This window comes from Columba livia, chromosome 5 (genome assembly GCF_036013475.1).
Source record: "Columba livia isolate bColLiv1 breed racing homer chromosome 5, bColLiv1.pat.W.v2, whole genome shotgun sequence".
NCBI lineage: Eukaryota > Metazoa > Chordata > Aves > Columbiformes > Columbidae > Columba > Columba livia.
In genome coordinates this window covers 61,596,174-61,615,662 of record NC_088606.1, presented here as the reverse complement: position 1 = coordinate 61,615,662, position 19,489 = coordinate 61,596,174, and the positions used below count along the sequence as shown (strand labels likewise).

Here is a 19,489-nt window from a genome sequence, read left to right as displayed (position 1 = left end):
ACCCCTTCTATATTTAATGATGTTTTGCTATTTAAGTGCAGGAATTTAAAAGTGTGTAGTTTTACTTGCACAACTGTCTCTACAATGGGAATTTTGCCTAAATACAGTCAAAAGTAGCTTTTGTTCTTTCCAATTAGTATTTATAATTAAAAGACCACCACTCCTCTGGGGAAATGTTCCCTACCAAGCTCCAAAAAATACATCCTTGCCTTTTTTTTTCGTCAAAGATCTCCAGAATAAATCCACTTAGACCAATCTGTGATTCATCATCCTTAAGATTAGCTGACAAGTTTCACGAACCAAAATCCAGCAGAAAACAGGAAAGTGTTGAATTGTTTCCTTAGCCCGTGCAGTGCACAGCACATGGACTGACACCCTGAGGAAACTCTTACAGCAAAATGCATTTTCAGCAGAATTTATTTGGGTAGACAGACGAGTGGTTTGCCCTTCTCAGGCCAGTGTGCTCTGAAAAGTACGGACTGACTCTTTGCTCTCAGGGATCCAGAACCACTGTGAGCCCAGAAATGTGTTACAGGTGACAAAAGGAAGATGGAGTGACAGCAGATGAATTAGTGCCGCACAACTAGTGTGAATTAACGACCACAATTATCTTTTGAGAGAAGTTCATCATCAGTACCCCTCAGAGCCCCTGCTAGCAAGGCGGCCTCACATTGCTGCTCAGGTGAGGCAGGCAGAAAAATACTGCAGACCCATCCTGTATTTCAGATCCATGCTACTCAGAAACTTTATATTAATATCAGAAGAATGTACAGAATTCAGGCACTTGTGGATATTACAGGTAAAAAGGAATTGTATAGAGATTGTGTTACATTGGCCGGAGCAGGTAGATATGGAATGGAACAGTAACAAAAGGCTCACTAAGAGAAAATGTAAACTTCTCATGCCAAGAGCTATCAGGCTATGACTAAAGGATTTTTTTATTATGAAACTGCAAACAACTGCTATATGTCTCTGAAAATAAGTTTCAAACTGATTGCAACCGATTCCCTGTTGGACTCCAGATGACATGGACTTCCCTGTAGTTACACTGAACACACATTTGTCTCTGATGTCTCTGAATTAGGAGGGATACATTTGTTAATTATTCAAGGAAACGCAGGGTTCCAGGTGAGCTTTACCTACTGCTGGAGCTGTCACAGTATAGAACTAACCACAAGGATAGTACATGGTGAAGAGGTCTCAAATTTTGTTCCCCGTTCTCTTAAAATAAATTCTTAACCCCTGAGACACAAGTTTCACTCATCGCAGTTTGTAAATGTGGCACAATGGATTTTTTAATGCTCCAGCTTGTCAGGTGTTTGTGATGATGAAAAAATTCTTACCTCTTATATAATGTTCTTTATTACTACACAAGTTAATTTCAAATTAAGTCATATAAGGCTTTGTATTACTCCACAAGAAAGCTGATTTCAAATTCATGTATATATGTAGTACCTGGATTATACACGGCTTGAACCTAACAAGACAACTTGGGAGGATTGGGGTTTGTTTTTAACATTACGGTTCATCTTTAGACATATAATATTCATTCCACAGAGTAACTACAGTCCTGAGAGTTTCCCTGTAGTTTGAAGTAACAATATCTAGTCAGTAAGTAAATGGCTGTAGGAAGAGTAGAGCCCAGTCCAAAAAACCTGACTAGTTTATTTAAAAAACAAAACAAAAAACAATTATTTCTTGTAATTGTTCTAGCTTAAGCTTGAGTAAAATATAATTCTGTTTGTGCATAAAACTATTTTTCAGTAAATTTTTAAGGCAACGCCATATTGTCGATCACGAGAAGGTAAACGGCTGAACATTTTCCACATCACACAATTAATTTTAATACAAAGCGCTGTCAGCAAGCAACTGCACCAGATACAGCATAAGACCATTAAGCACAATAAAACAAATGATTTAAGTCACGGGCCCCTTGAAAACTTAATGGATCTGTTGTATAAACATCCTTACTGCAGAACTAATGGCATAAAACCTGTTGTCATTACTTCCAGGTACTACCTACTATAGTAGGTAGCTGAAAATTTTATGCTGAGACATTTTTTTATACCAAAAACACAGACACTGATTTTAAAAATTACACATTCATATTCATCACATAGAACACAATTTGTTTTTTTTACAAGAACTGTCAACTTTATCTCCTACAGCAAATAAAATGCAAAATGTAATTACTATTATCTTCTGTTCCCTTTCCCTTCCATTGCCAATGCCTTCATAGTTTGATTTTTTTTTGTTTGTTTGTTTATGAAATTAATCACAGCTAGCAGGGTGGAAATCACTTTGAGCCTCATGAATGACATCCAAGAGATGGGAAAGGATTAGTTCTCAGTCGCTGCCAGTTATAGCGCCAGGTGGCTTTTTCTGCAGTGAAGGTGTTACCGATAATCCCATTACATTGGTACTAAATCTTGCAGACATCAAAATTATCACCAAGGTTCCTTTTCATCCCATCCTTTCCAAATGACTGGAAGTCGCTTCACCTGAAAGAAGTCAAATCCACATGCAGCTGCTGTTTTAGCAGCCAGCGGACTCCCTGAGAATGCCAATCGTGATCCAATTTCGCTGTGCTGGTGGCCCCCTATTCCCTGTCCAATAATACATCTGTTAAAAAATCCTACAGCTACAAATCAAGTTTAATCCTACCAGGGACCTCATGTTGGTCTTGTCTTCCAAAAAGGCAGCAGGCTCTGCCATCTATCTCTGCTAGCGTCTGGGGAATACTCTTTAAATCCCAGCCCTACTTAGAAGAATAAGCTAAGGATCACAAAACATGACCTCAAAAACCCTGATATGACTATATTCTGACCCAGAGGCATTCATTCTAGGTGAAGATTAGAACTTTGCATAATAAGATTACACAGCAAGTGAATGATATCAAGGGACTATCCATATGCAGCCGCCTGGTTTTCTATAGACAGCCTGTGCTCTGCAATATGCAGCGCAGACGAAACAGAGCTCGGTCTTTCTAGCTGAAATAAAATAGATTCACATAAATTAGTTGCCCATTTCCAGATTCCTAAATCCCCCATTACATCTTTTATTGACAGCTCCTGTGAGGATAGCACAAATGGTATTCTCTTTGTATTTGCTGCTTCTGTAACAATCCCACTCTGAGGGAGATGTACATAGGTTGGCTAGAAATTAGCATCTTGTTTGCTGTAATCTTTGGATTACAATTAACTGTGTACATAATAAAATTAGGAAATCAATGAGCAGATTTATCATTTCCAGATAACCAAGAGATTTGTGTAAGAGTTTAACGTATGGTGTCAAATTTTTAAATACAGGAAAATACAAGTTCCAGCCAATGAAAGTGTAGCTAAACAAATGAACTTGAAATTGAATAGATTTTTCACTATAATGAATAATTTCTAGTCACATTTGATTTATATAATGCTTCCTAATTCTGAATATTCATTGAATATTTAGTGATCATTTATCAGTTTTTCCTTAGCTAACAGAAACTCCTCTCCTAACATTCTCTGCTTCTAACCAGACACTCTTCTTCACACAAGGTGATCCTATAACTTGCACCATCTTTGTCCCAAAGAGTTATATTGAAATGACTTGAAAAAATCCCAAAACAGAAAAAAAAAACCTGCACACCTACTAGACTATGTAGGTATTTATGTTTGAGCTGTTATTTATATTCAACTATTATTTTAAAACTTCTGCATGAAATTAGTTACATGTGCAAGAACAGTGAAGGGTGTATATCATGCTTCTTGAGAAAGATTCTTCCCATATCAGATACACAACTTAATAAATACAAAATATTTTAAATAATCTGCTTATAATCTGAGGATTCCAAACATCTAAAGGAAAACAAGGAACAACTTTCAAAAGGTCTTTCTTTGCAGGAGGTCAGGCACAACTTGATTTTTATTTCTAGCTGTTGGTTTTCTCTAGAAGAAACACTGGATTTGGTCTGGCAAATCTGAACAATGTTGGTGATATTCTGGAAGACAAGATTATTTTTGCACAGTATCTCTACTCGGCACTGGCAGTTTGACTCCAACAAATGCTCCTTCATCCACTCATCTCAAACTGACAAGGAGCTCAATCGTGTAAACATAAATTCACACAATGCAATGCTCTGGTTTTAAATAACTAAGGGCTACCTATATCAGAATGAGCAACTTTTCAAAACAGATTTCAAGCAGTTCTCACTGGTTCTATTTATCTTTGGGAAGAAACTCCTACCAACCCCACAACGCTGTATAAACCACTGTCTTAATGGTCAGATGCATTCCAGGGCTTCTGCCTTCCTCTGCAGCTCTACACACTCATCTCTGCCGAACAGCAAAATCCAAATAGCTGAGCAAAAGCATGGTCATACATGGCAAGTGTGAGCCTCTGAGGGATGCCCAAACATTCACTTAACAGTTCCCTGTAACAGTGTCAAAGGACAAACACCAAAGGTCTGACAGACAGCACAGTGACTTTTCTGGTGACTGAGAAAAACACACCATGTGTGTGACAAGGGCCAGATAACTATATTCTGAGTATATATGCACTTAGCTTAAATTCATTTTCTTGAGACGTAAACATGTAAACATTTAAAATTAATTTTAATTGACTAAGACAAAGAGTTCCATGCCCAATTTTCACATTAGACACTTAAAAAAAATTATGACCTACAGAAACTAAAGTTGTCCATGGCCCACATTGTCTCCTGCACTTCCCAGTGCTGATGCATCTTCTAGTAGCAGGCAGGTATTTTTGGATATATTACTCAAGGCAGTGAACAGAAGAGGGGTAAATAATTCCCCTATGCACTGACAAGTAAAAAGACTATTTACTTAAAATATCTGTCACTTCAAAGAGGATTGTTTGCTGGAGGAAACAAAACAAACAAACACCACACAACACACACACACCACAAGCCCAAGAACAATAATAATAAAAACCACCACAAAACCAGAAAACCCTATTTACCATCAGCCAGACTGTTTAGAAAGAAATACAAGTGTGTTAATCTTATCCCCAGTGCTAGTCTCAGATTAGAATGCCATCACTGAAGAGTACTCCATGGTGGTTTATGAACACAGAAATCACACAGTGCAGGGTCTTCACACAAATAGTAAATTAAAGCTATTGTTAAATATTTGAAAAATTCAAAAGCAAAAAGCAAGACCAGTTTTAGCACTGTCAGAAAATATAACAATAGTAACAAGGAATATTTCTATATATTCTTCATCAATACTTCCCAGTTTCAAGCATCATCTTCTAATTAAATATTTTGTGCATACACTGCATTTAAAAATGTGTTAAAAAAACAGTAGAAAGGAAATACAAAGTGAGCTCAGTATTAACATTTTCAAGTTACCTGAAGAGGAAAAATGCACATTAACTGCTTGTCACTGCTATTATTCTACAAAAATTGACAGCCTTCCCAAATTGTTTTATGAAGTTCTAAATACACACATGTACACGGATCCATAGCACAAATTGTATTTCATGTAAGTTTACGCAGTAAAAAAAACTGTGAGCAGTACTTTTTCTCATTGCTCAATAAAATTTTATTCGTTATTTCTGAGCTAGTTTATGTATAAAACACAAGTTCTGTAATTTCTTCTGCACTTACAGACGCTAGTATTAAAAAAAGTTCCAACCATCAATAGATGAGTGCAATGATATTCAGTCTAAGTTAATCCCCAGACATCCAAATCCATGAATAAAAATTCATCAGTTTTAAATACACTGAGCCTATTAAGCAAGAACAAAAGCATATGCACAAAAGAGCTTTTAATATATTTCAAAGCCCACAAGAGCCATGGTCTCATTAAAATTATAAATTACACAAACATGGAATAAAGATTCAAACTGCAGTGCAGCTAAGCAGATTACAGAAAACCCCGCGTTCCATATGATAACACACCATGGCCCTCCCAGATGGGGGCTTGGAACAAAAAGGCCATCACTGCAGCTAGGGAAAACCTCCTTGTGATCTCTGGTTTCTGTTCAGCAGATGACAGCCAAATAATATGTTGATTATTCTGTTTGTGCTGCTAAGCTTGTAAGAGGGAATGAAAGCGATATGATCTATTGTGAACTCGATGCTAATGTGTTGCTCCACTCATAAATAATATACTGAATTTATTCTGAAACTACCTTTTTATCTGAGTTCCAGGTTTTAAATGCATGAACTAAAATAAAAAGCCAGCATAAACTATTATTTAATTTCATGGTTTAAAGTAAAAGATACATCTGACACAATAATAAGTGAGAAAACTGACTACTTAGTGAATGAAATAAGTAGATGTGCCTTTCAAAAATTTAGCAAATGATTATAGGTTGAGGTGCAGCGTACCTGCAAGATATTGAGCACTCTCCAACCCCACAAGCCACTTTATCACTGATCCCAAACGCATTACCAAAAAGAACATATATGGCTTCTTTCACCACAGCTAACCAGCCCAAACTCAAACTGCAAACACAGACACAAGTACTTGTAAAACAGGAAAACACGCCAGAAACAATAATTATACCACTAATATCATGTCTCCCTGACCAAATAGCCTTCTTAGAAACCCTTTAAGTTTTTAGTAAGTGATCAGATTTTATTTCATCTAAGATTACTAACTTAGCTTGTTCCAAAAGCACACCATTTGGCTGGCCCTTCATAATCCATCACCTTTTTAAAAGGAAAAGCAGTGACTAGTCATACAGCTCTTTTCGTAAATATTCTGTACATGATGAAAAGATCCTTCTACCATTTAATGTTTGTCAACTTTAGGTCTCTTATGCCAGAAATGTTAAAAATTCTATTAAAAAAAAATAATCACTATGGCTTCACAATAGCATGAGAACATCAATAGCAAACACTGTTCACACTCCTTGGACCAATGGAAGCACAGCTGATAAATGATGGAAACACACAGCTCCAAAAGTGTGCAACAGCTTTCTCGGAAACACAAACCTGTATTTAAAGGAAGCTCAATTACCTTTCTTCCTTTGCTAGGGACACAGACTGCTCTAATTCACAGAAATAAGGAAAATATGGAAACTGAAGGGCAATTAGAATCAAGTACACTTACAATTAAAAATTCATATAAATTACTTCATCCAGAATGAGGCCCCCATTGCAATGAAATAACAGGTATTATTTTCCTACAAGAAACGAGGTAGGACCTTGAAACAATTACTGAAGCTCACATTTACACTGGCAACTACAACCTTAAGTCTGTCCCATTTACAACAGAGTTCTGTAAGAACCAAGATTATACAAATAATAATATTGTATAAGAACCAAGATTATACAAATAATATGATTGTATAATCTTTGTTCCAGCTGTTATTCTGCAGTTACCAGTTACAGTATTGTTGTTTCTATGACCTTGATGATATTTCAGTTTCTCTCAATCTGTTGTAGTTTCTACAATTTAAAATATTAATTTATTTTTATTCATCTTACACACATACTCTCACACAAAACGCAAAATAGCACCTGGGGGAAAAAAAACATTGCAGCCATGCAACTCAAGCACCTTCTTATGATGCATTTATACTCCTATAACCAAAACTTTTTTCATATTCTTGTGAATACAATAAAAAGGTTTCAACAGTAAAACAGTTTGGTAAAATACAGATTGGCTACAAAAAGAAGCCAGATACGCAGTGTCTTCTACCTTTTATTTTCCCTCAACCACAATATTATTCCAAATTTGAAACAATATAGCTTTTCTTAAGTAGGCAATAGTAGATCTGGCTTTTTATATTTAAAGTGAGTTTTACTAGATTGCTTGCTGGTGTTTCACTTAACACGCTGAAAGATCTAAATTTTAATTCTTGTCAACTTAAAGTCCAAAATCCCTATTTTATCTAATTCTCAATGACCTAATTAAGTTTACCATTCTAAACAAGTTCTTAAACAGCCATGATTCTTGAAAAGCAAGCAGGAATTCTGTCTCTGTGCTCAACACAGGTATAGTTACATAGTTCTGCAGAATTATTTACAGCAGCTCATCTCGGTTCATCCCCTGTTCTGTGGATGGTCTTGATGCTATGAAACTAGATGAAGCCCATCAAATACATCTGAATGTTCCTATGACTCTGCAGTCTCTTGTCCCCAGTGAAACCTGCAGATTGTGCATTTCCATGGAGTCAGTGACCAACATCACCACTTGAGAAAGCCAGAACTAGCATCGCCCTGAGCTGGGTGGGTCACTGTATCACTATTCACAGCACTAAACTACATGTGGCTCCTTGTAACACACCTGTATGCATTTCAGTTCAACCACTGCTCTTTTGCTTGTCTTTATCAAACCAAAGATTGAATAGTTCATCAATCTAAGACAGAATGGGCAAAAAGGGGGAAAAGTGCTTGTGAGAGGATATTACACTATCTGAAGTTCCTTCCACACTGGCAGTGGCTGAATAACCATGGCAGCTTTAACCTACCTGCCTGGAATATTTACAGAAGCCACAGTGATCAAATTGCACCACTGGCCAGGACACTGGAAAGCTGAGGTTACAGATTTGTGGGACTCACTAACAAGTTAAATCCTTACATGCCAGCACGCTGGGGAAGATCCCCATCTTTGCAAATATTGAGGCTTTGAGATTTATTCTCAGTTAACTCTTAGTTCATCATTCTACCCCAGAGCGGGAACTCTCTGAATGTCACCCAGCCCGCCTGTCATTACCTCAGCAGATGCCAGAGCCAGTTGTTGAAAGCTAATCCTAAAACCAGTGTCAGCAATACAGATGCTACAGTTCAGCACAGGAGTCAGAAGTCACTTGTAAGCACAGGAATAATTAGCAATAACATTTCCTTCATAGATCACCCAGGTGGGTTTGTGCAACTAGAAGACTTGTGACCTAGATTTTCTTTACTTTTAAATTCAGAATCTACTGCGGAAGTATTTCTTGATGAAACATTACCGTTTTGTTTTGGCTAACAATAGAAGAGAAGGAAAAATCTCCATTATGAAAACTCACTACAAATATTTCAGCTACAGTTTTAAAAGAATTCTGAAGGTGATCATGGCCATGGACAGCCCTCAAAGTGCCTTGCTAAAGCATTTCAGAGGTTTCAGGTCTCACAATACTGCAGAGATGATGGACAAAGAATAGCTAAAAAAAAAGTATTCTATAAAATCCCACAATGTAGGTGAAGAGCAAAAATGGCCTGTATTCCAGCACCTCCTGATACTGTAGATTTGTAACAGAAATAACACAGTTATTTGGAATAATGCCTTTGAAGACTAAAAGGCCTAAAAACTTAGCAGAAAACATGATGCTTTTTTGAAATCTAAGATGCATCATTTCTTAAACTTCGTAATACCAGCATATCAGGAAAAAGTGTTATAGCAACTATAAACTAATTTGAATGATACATATATTTTTTTACAGATATTCAGTGAAGCCTGGGCTCTAAAAGCACATGTAATATAAGTTAATTTGTACTTTTGCATAAACTGCACTAACAAATTATATTTAAAGTCACAGGTATTAACCTTTCCATAACTCTTAAGTCCCTACATTATTTACCTGGCGTTAGAAATGCCTACGTAATGAAATATGTGCAGATCCAACTGAAAGACAACAAACTAAGACTCAAAATATCAAAGGATTTAAATTATGTTTTCCCAGTTGAAACACAAAGTTACTCTTCACCTCTTCCACTGACATGCTGAAGTGACTTCGAGGGCAGCCATTTGTATTCAATTTTAAATACATTTCTGGATGTTAAGCATCTGAAAAGGCTAGAATCAACCTGCCTTAATTTCTAGTTTTTAATCCTGAAGTTTTATATAGACATGGAACCCAGTATGGAAAATAATACAGAATATCAAAAGCCATAATACAAACAGTGCTACTTTTCTAGTTGTTCAGTTGGGGGTTTTTCCCATTGCTTTTAGTCCTATCTTAAAAGTATTTTTAAATTAATATGATTTTTTAAAATGATAGTACCTCTTTTTATCATAAACAGAAGAAAAACAACCTCTATGAAATATACCACTAATCTGTATGATGCTTATTAAGACAGTACATTCAACTTAGAACACATATGCAATATTACTGTTCTGAAAGCTTCAGTACTACTATGCTGTACCTCTTTTATAATGTGAAATTACCGAAATATTAAATAACTTTTTTATGATTTATTAAACCATTGTCTTCAGCACTACTGCTTTAACTCATGCCTCCTAATTTATTTACTTACATTTTAAAAGAGCTGGTCTAATTTGACACTGGTCTAATTTTTTCCCCTTGCTGTTGTTCAGTATACTCACAGGGATACATTTAGGTAACATCCAGAGACTTTCTGAAGAAAGTCATATCATGTTTTATATAATATCATACAACTGGTATGTCTTAGACCCTCCCACTAATCCTTGTTTTTTTCCACAGACCGGTTGGATAAGTAGCCTTTAAGCTTTTTCATACTGAAAAAAAACCAAACAAAACCCAAAAACACTCAGGTCTTTCGGTGTCAGAACTTCCCGGATTAAACATTCTTTCCAGTTGTTGGCTCATGGCCTGAAGATCCCGCACTTTCAAACTTATCCCATTCTAGCTAGTTCAAAGATCAGGAAAATGAAGCCATCTTCTTTGCAGCCATAATCCACGACCCATGCTGTTAGATACTTAAGAACATCTCCAAAGCAAACTACCTTGTTTCGGCTCCCAGCGGGAGCCCAGCGGGGCGCTGGATCACATGACTGCAAACCCAACCTAGTCAGGTGACTCAACAGCTAATCTGATTTGGTGACTATAAAACTTTAATCAGTACAGTCTAATACCATCACATTCCAGAACTGATGAGGGAAGCAGCTTGGCGATGTAACAGCAAACCCTAATAAGATTATGAATTAGAACTGCCACTGAGATGCAGTTTTCTAGTTCTCTATCCCATACATAAACCCAACAGGAAAAATATTACTGAAAACTGAACAGGCAGAAATATGGTTTTGAAACAAAATGCACTGATGTGTTTTATTCCAAAATGGAAGGCATTTTGCATAGCACCATGGAAGGACAAGAGCATGCACTGACTCTTATAAGGCAGAATTAAAACATTAATTTGACATCAAGGAAACCAAAATCTGTACCTCAATAACATGATGTTGTTGAGAAACACTGCTCAAGCACTACAGCCTCAGCTTGCATTAACTGAAGGTCCAAAGAGTTTACACTGCAGCCCGTATAGGCTGCATATGGTAAACAAAGAGGCAATGCCAGCCACAACAGGTGTGTTTCCTCTTATCAAGCACAAAATATCTAAAATGCACTTTAAGAAGTGCTGCTATTTTGGGGACACTGGGATTTTCACCAAATCCATAGGCTATGCTTTTGTAGAGAAACAGCAAACATACTTGCAGATCGAATTCCAAGCATACCTCTTCCCAGATGTTTTGATTGCTCTCTCACTCGCCCATTGTATTCCCTCAATTTTTTCCTTAGGGAATTCTCACCTAAAATCCTTTTAACCCATCTTAGAATCTGCATTTGGGATAGGCAAGTAGTTGAACTGAATCAGCAAGTTTATGAGAAATGGAGAGTAGAGAGCTTGACTTCTTCATACTAGAGTTAGGATTTGGAGTCAAAACTGCCAAACATTTGATGGGGTCTATGTGATAATACACAAACAGTGAGAAAGTTGATTATACTACAGTTCATGACATCCCAATCTATAATCATAGAATCACTTCAGCTGGAAGAGACCCTCAGGATCATCGAGTCAAACCACAACCTAATCCTAGCACTAAACCATGTCTGTAAGAGCCTCATCTAAATGCCTTTTAAAGACCTCCTAAACACAAAGGTTTAAACTTCTGCATCTCACAATGAGCTAAGTGTGACCATAGTGAGTCACCACAGCTCAGCTGACAAGAAAGAACTTGCTAAAACATTTCACGATCACTTGCAATTATCTCCATGTTCTTTCATTTCTCTGCATTTCAATCCCACCTATAGAGTTGGAAAAATAGGTTTTATCTACCTACTAATGTGTATTTGAGGATGAAGGATTTTTTTCATGCAGTAATATGCAGTTACAACTCCTGTAGTCTTGCTTTCTGATCTGACAGCTGCTAGTGGGATCTTTTACCAATGGCTGGAAATCCATCTTTTGGAAAGTGGGACATGTGAACACAAGCAAACCTTTAGTATCAAAGAGGATGGACAAGCTATTATTAGTCCTGAAAATGAAATGCCATTGACTTCAAACCAAAGCAAATTCCATACAACACGTTCTTCTCTTTATCTGCACTTCATTTCAGACAAAGTCAGCTGTTGTAAGTGGTGCTCTCAATAAGCACAGACTCACTTGTAAAACTTGATTATATTAAAGTTATAATTTCTTTAAAAAAATTAAATATTTGAAAAATAGCTTCTTTCCACTTGCTGTCTAAATCAGTAGATCTTTAACTGTACCCACCATCTTAAAATGTGGCAGAAGAAAAATTATCACAAACAGAACTACTGCAATACTTTTAACTGAACAGCTGTATCTACCTCTATTTTTTGTAAAATCTGAAACAGCCTCTCCTGTTACAATTTAAGAGACAATTTATCTATATTTTAAAGGATGTAAACTCACAAAATTTACAACAATATCATCTTAAAAACCTAAAATTCTGAAAGAGCTCTGATGTTCACATGGTGAAATGAATTAACAGTTCACAGTCCGCAAAAGGTGGAAGGTTGAATTGCATCATCCTCACTGTCTGCATGCGCCCTTTATCGCATCAACTCAGCAACATAACACAAAATTAACTTATTAAGAAAGTGTACAGTAGTTCCAAGTCAGATCAATGAGCTGAATCAGCTCAAGAAAAGATTTTACAAGCACCGCGGTTTGTTGAACTGAACCACTGGAAGCAGAGGGGGAAAAGGAACTGAGACTCTCTCTTTTAGCAATGCCCACCTGTTATAGCTGCTCAGGGGATGCTGAGATTTCCAGTAAACTTGCACTTTATACAAGAAATTATAAAATTGTAGGACCACAGCAGAAGTGTTTGCAATTGCAAACAGAATCTGGATTCCAAAGTGAAAAATAATTATTTAGCCTCTAGTTTTAATTGCCCTGGAGGAAAATTAAATAACAAAAAGGGAAGGAAAAAAAGTATAAAAGCTACCTATCAGAGAACTATCAATGAGAAATGGACAAACAAAAGAGAGGGTTCAGCCCTGGATGTACACTTACCCTGTAAGTTTAATATAAACTATATTAGTACGTTGTATTAACAAGAAAAACAAGCAAGGAAATACTTTGTCGCATTGAAGCGACAAAAGGAAATGTACTGCTTGGAATGGGGTGAGAAATCACTGAGACAAAATACACATAAGATATTATTTGATTCTTTTTGTTGTACGTGGTGACTTATCAAAGATATCATCTTTGGGTTACAAGCACTCTATAAAATAAGTTATCTATAGATATACTGCAATTTTTAATACTGGTACACACAGCTGCAAGCAGTCATGTCTGAAGTATTTCAGTATCTGGACTCCAAAATGACAGTACAGTAAGCAATGGAATAACTGATGTGATGTTTTAAAAATAGAGAACTCTCCAAGTTTCAGCCTCCTCAGTTACGTTAAATTTACAGCATAGGATCCCACTAACACTCATGGATTCTTGAACTCTTTTAAAATAATGGCAAATCGCGCTTTACGCCTTTATTTTGCTAAAGCACTTCCAATCGCAGATATTCACAAACCGCTGGTCAGATCCCACAGAAATGACGCCTCGTAGCGAGGCCGCGCCACCGGTACGTAACCGCCCCCGGCCCCGGCCCCGCACCAAGGCGGGACGAGACGCGGCCACCGCATCCCGCTCCCGGCCCCTCTCAGGCCCGGCTCCCCTGAGCCCGACCGGAGCTCCGGGACCCCGCGGGAGCAGCACCCGCAGCCCCCACCGCTCCCGCCCAGCCCCGCCACACTCACCTGCCCCCTCGCTACCGGCCGCCCCAGCCCTTCCCCGCCCCTTTGGCCCGCGACGTGCAAACAACGCGCTCTCCCATTGGACAGCGCCTTTCCCATGCCGCTCTGCCATTGGTAGCGAGGAAAGGGCTCGATTCTTCCCGGCGTCCCCTGGCTCCTGTCAAGCTCCCGGCAGCCGAGATGGCGGCGGCCCCGGCGCCGCGGGGCTGCGGGGCTACTAGCTTCCAGCGGAAAGCCGCGGCCGGCAGCCGCCTGGCCGCTGTCGCGGGCACTCGGCCTTCGGTTCGCCACGGGCAGCTGCTGCTCTCCAGCGGGCTCCCCTCCCTGGACTGTGTGCTAGGTTGGTGGGAAGCGGGACCTTCCCCTTTGCCGGGCCCTGCCTGTCGTTCCCTTTCCGCAACCCGCAGCTGCTCCCGCAGGGTTTTCCTTCCTCCCCACCGCTCCCGGGGCCGGGGGGATGACGGGGGGAATGGGCAAAGCAGGAGCCGTTTCCCGCCTCGACATCCCCGCCCCACCGTGTGAAGTGCCTTTGCCTTTTACCCATTTAAATCCGCGTAAGAAACCATTCCAGAGTAGGAAGCTACTCTAAATTTACTTGTTAACACGTTCCTGTCGTAGTTCAAACTGTTACAGGTCTAAAGTTTTCAGTTTTGAAAAGCATGTTTGCCAGATTAGCTTGTGGGTGAATGTAGCATAGTTCTCGTTCTTCGGTATCGCAGTTTTTAGGATGCATTTGACCTTAAGTCTGGACTCTCAGTGTGTTTTTTCTGCCTTGCTCACCATGGCTGCATCGCTCTAAATGCCGTGTTTCCACGGTACGTTGGTGTGATGCTGTTCTTGCTGCCTATGAATCTGCCTTTGCCCACTGACGGTGTGAAGATGCTGGACTGATCCCTTGTGACCGTTGCTGCGTTATGATCTGTGGCATAAACTGGCACTAATTATTTGGATTTGGAACTAATTTACGTGTATAAACAGCCTGTTTTATCTATAAGCACTAGGGCTGTACGACCCTTGTACTAACTACTGATGCAATTCCAATACATTCTCAATGTACATACATGGGACTGTTTTGAGGTGAGGAAGGCTTGACTTCAGCTTTGTTCATTCATCCCTGGAGGAGTACATGGTATATGGGAATATACCACTTTTCTTTCTATAGAATATTCTATATGAGTAGTGATAAATATAGAGCTTGTATCCATTTTATAAATAATATTTTGCAGCCTGCGTATCTTAAGGAGAATGACACTTCTGTATCTTTTGTGAGTGTGTTGTGTCTGTTTGGTAGGGAACACCTGCACTTGCATCAGGGATTGATATCCTTGTGGAGAAAGCTCTTCCTCCTTAAGAGAGAAGTATTTCATTAAGTCAGTGGAATTTGTGAAACCCTTTGATTGCACAGATACAAGATTTATATTGAACATTCCAGTTCTTCTTCATATTCCATTTTATAACCAGTGGATTTTGCACAGCATGGGTCAGAAGATGTAGACAAGCTCCCATGGTGACAGCCTCCTGAATGTCCAGGCACTTACTAACTGTATTAGTGGTTTGTTATGCAAACTCGGGACACTTCCAGTAAACCCAGGATCCCTTCCAAAGTACCTTTTCCTTGTCTTTTAAATATTCGTTAATTTCCTGACCTGAACAAGTTTTACACTTGAACATCAAGTAAGTTCTTCAGTCCTAGGAACAGCAATATTTGGAGATGCTTTTAACCTGTTTTCTGGGTTGTGGCATCTTTGAAAAACTGGATAAATCTCTATTCCTATATTAAATCTTTGGGAACCTCCCAGACCTTAAATCACTCATTTCTGAAGGCAGAATGGGTAGGCCTGTTCATGCCAAACATTCTGTACTATAATAAAATTTCCATTGGTACCGAGTATTAGACATTGTTGGAGACAGGCCACCCAGCTAGTAGACCTCTACAAAATCATTGATTTTGGAGGCTGGGGAGGGACCTCAGGAATTCAGCACTGAATTCAGAGTCAGTTGCTCAGGGCTTTGTCCCATTGGGTCTTGAAAATCTACAGTGGCAGAGATTTCACAGCCTCTTTGGACAACTCGGTCCAGTGCTTAATTATTTTTGTAGGGAATTTTCTGTTATCCTTATATCCACATGGAACATCTCTTGTTTCAACTTATGCCTGTTGATTCTTGCCCTCCCTCTGTGCACCTCGGCAGAGAGCTCAGCTGGCTTCTCTGTAGCTTGTCTTAGGTACCACCAGGCTGCTGCTGGGTCTTCCTCTCTTCTCCAGGTTAAACAAGCCCACTTCCTTCAGCCACTCCTCTTGGGTCATTTGCCCCACCTCAGTGCTCCTTTGCTTGGCTCACTTAATTTTATCTTTACTTCTTTCTTGTACTGAGGGGCCCAAAACTGGATGTTGTATTCCAGATGTGATCTGATGAGTGCTGAATGAAGGGGAGCGGTCATATCCCTTGACCAACTGACCGGTGACTGCTGTTGATGCAGCCACCGTGCTGGTGACTGTAGAAGTACTTGATCTCCTTCATGTCGTTTTTGGGTGTGCATAGAAATGCTTCTGAGATGCCTTGCAGGATGCTGTTATGTGTTTCTTAAATAATGCTGTTACGTTTTTTCTTTCATCTTGCCCACTATCAGTTAAATAATTGACTGTGCAAAATATTTAACTTGCCTGTTCGTGAGGGGCAGAGGACAAACCTTTTTGTATTAATTCCCAATGGAAGTTACTATAAAATGGTTTAGTCTGGTATATTTTCGTAGACGTGTTTTTTAATGGTCACCAGGCAGACACTTGTAGCCCTCATGCTTTGGGCTTGCATTTGAGTTTGCCTTGTCCAGAAACTGCAAGCTAGGTATGGTTTTATTTGCCAGACATGAAGATACAGTTTGTGAATAACTGTAAGGGAAAGCATAGGTCTAGTTAGACACAGGTCTAGTTAGAAAATTTTGAAGAGAGGAAAGGACAGAGAACACCTGGAGGAATTCCTTTTACCCTATAACTGCTGGCTCATTTGTGGCATTATTGTTGATATCTAGCTCTTCCTTAATTAAGTGCATTTCCTTTCAAAAATAAGTAGTAGTTAACTGCTGGATTTCAAATGCCATGTTACCATTAAGGTGTTTCTAATATTTCCAGGCTTTATATTCAAATTTAATTTTGAGGTTTATAGACCTGATTTGTGCTGAAGGAGTTCTCTCTAATGAGCTGTAACTATTGTGTAATATATCCATCACATGCTTGGTATCAAAAGTTTTGTGTCAAGCTGTTTGAAAAAGATGACAGATATACTTCAAGAACAATGGGGACACATGCCAAGTTGCAAGGTTTGTTGTGTTTCTGTCGCTGAGGTCTTAAATCTCATTGCTGTAGGTAGCAAAGGGAAAGTTACCAGTCCTGCTTAGTTGTTTACATGTAGTACTGCCTTAGATACTGGTAAAGAAAAATTAAAATAGCAAAATAAGAAGGAGTTACAATTTCATAGCAGTTTTCTTGGGGAACTTGGAGATTTTACTTCTTCCTTTTGATTATGTCAACGTTCCTGCTCCTTTTTTCTGTCATCTGTTTTGCGTTTAATTTACTATTATTGTTGCTTATCATAAATGAATATGTAACCACGGTGACTGTGATAGTTTTACATTCGATCTAATAGAATAGACTTGTTTGAACTGTTCACTACATCATAATGTAAAGCCAGCCCTCTGACCTGAGTTTGCCTTCAGCAACCAGGGTATGTGCACATATTTTACAACTCTGGCTTGTAGAAAGAGACCATACAACTGATGATCGGAAAATAGAGCCTGTGATGATTTTGACTGTGCTGACATACTGTTTGACAAACAAATTCTCTCTTGTGCAAGCAATTTAAAAGTAGAAGAGACACTACTTCTGGGGTGGCTACAAGTGAGCTTTTTATAACTCAGATTTTAAGTGCTTATTGCTATGAGGCAATACATTACTTATGGCTGTTTTCATAGTACATCTTTTGGGTTCATTTGCATTTATCTCCTGAACAAATAAAATGAAACAAAAATTGGTGTATTAGAACATGGGGATTTCATGAGTGATTCTGACTTTCCAATAAACAGTACTTATAAGTGTGTTTTTTTTCTTTAAATATCTAGGAAATACTTGATTACTTGATAAGCTTGCCATAAATATTGAGGCATTTGTACATCTTGGCTCAGGAGCATAGCTTAAAAAAATCTGTCATGTGTTGAACTACAATGATGAAGTTAGTATCTGACTAAACGTTTGCACTGTGATGCACTGCTCAAATTGTGGTACATCATGATATGGTGACAAAGTGATTCTGTTGTGGTTTTAATTCAGGTGTTATTATGCAACAATGTTAGCACTCTTTAGCCTATGGGAGACAAATTAGCTTTTTCCTTCTGGGTATATATCAATATTACAGGGCTACAGGCATTCATAGTCCCACCAGCAGAGCTATAGAATAAGAAGTTGATCCAATCCTTACTGGAAACAATTTCAAGTGAAGTTTAACGAGCTCTTAAAAGTGACGTTTAGTGAGCAGTTGATGGACTGAATTATCCTGTTTGTTAGAGTCCATCTACGCAGTCCAGAACTGACTTCTTTTATCAAGAGATTTGCATATTGGGCTGGTGTGATTGTGTTTGCTCCTAACTTGCTTTTAAAGCCGTGCGTAATTTCAGAAGACATACTGCAGTTTCCTTCACACAAAACACTGCAACAGGCTGGTTGCTTGTGGCCACTCGAACACTTCTAGGAATATTGAGATTTCCTGTCACAGTCTTACATGATTGTTCAATAAAAATATTTGTAGTCTATATTCAGTCTTGGAGCTCAGATTATAAAATAGTTAACTCTTCAGCTAAAATAAAATAAGAATTCTTCTTTCACCTTCTTTGTTAAAATTCCTTCTTGGCACAGCTGTTTAAACTGCTGTTACATAATTATACTTGCTGTCTCTTCAAGAGGAAATAGATCAGTCACCATGGGAGTTCCTAGATTTTTTTCTCTGGTCCTCCACACTGTTGAGATCAATGGGTTAAGGATCTATGTATCAAAATATATTGTGAATATTCTATTCTGTCTGTTATTCAGTCATGCGTTATTGGAACCTAAGCATTTATTGCAATTGTTTAAGCAAAAAGAAAAATAAGAGTGGCCGTGTATAAATCCATCAAAATGTATTACTGTTTTTGAACAAATAATTCAGTCAACTGCATCCATAGAGTTGTTTTTATGTCCAAGACATACCATAAAAGACTTTAATAGTATAGGGGTCTTTTTCAGATGTGTATTATGATGTTTATGATCTGTCAGTCCAGGTTTCATTGGGTGATGTCCTACCTGCCTTATTGTTGTGTCCATATTCAGTAATAACATAAAAAACATGGGAGCCAAGATTTTGCCTGATTGACTTGGGTGGGAATTTGCATGCTTCTTAGTAGGTCGCTTAACATACATGGTTCTTGGTACAAAGGCATAGCGCTTGATAGTGATTAATATGGATTTAATTTGGAGAATGTTTACTCACTTGAGTCATCCAAGTAAAAATTCGCTGGCTCAGACCATACATGGTTATTGTAGTACTT

At 38.4% G+C, this 19,489-nt stretch overlaps 2 protein-coding genes across 5 annotated transcripts in view; one reads left to right on the top strand and one right to left on the bottom strand.

Moving 5' to 3' along the window:
* Window positions 1–14,051, bottom strand: part of IMMP1L (inner mitochondrial membrane peptidase subunit 1) — a 34,548-nt gene extending 20,497 nt beyond the window's left edge. For both annotated transcript variants that reach the window (XM_065065442.1, XM_065065443.1), the window contains exon 1: window positions 13,921–14,051. The gene's annotated coding sequence lies outside the window, so the exon portion shown is untranslated. The remainder of the gene's footprint in view (window positions 1–13,920) is intronic.
* Window position 14,052: 1 nt separating this feature from the next.
* ELP4 (elongator acetyltransferase complex subunit 4) overlaps window positions 14,053–19,489 on the top strand; it is a 147,689-nt gene continuing 142,252 nt past the window's right edge. For 2 of the 3 annotated variants that reach the window (XM_021279806.2, XM_005499390.3), the window contains exon 1: window positions 14,053–14,257. In XM_021279806.2, the coding sequence (XP_021135481.2) occupies window positions 14,098–14,257 (160 nt within the window). In that variant the 5' untranslated portion in view covers window positions 14,053–14,097. The remainder of the gene's footprint in view (window positions 14,258–19,489) is intronic. The other variant, XM_065065433.1, reaches the window with a different exon arrangement.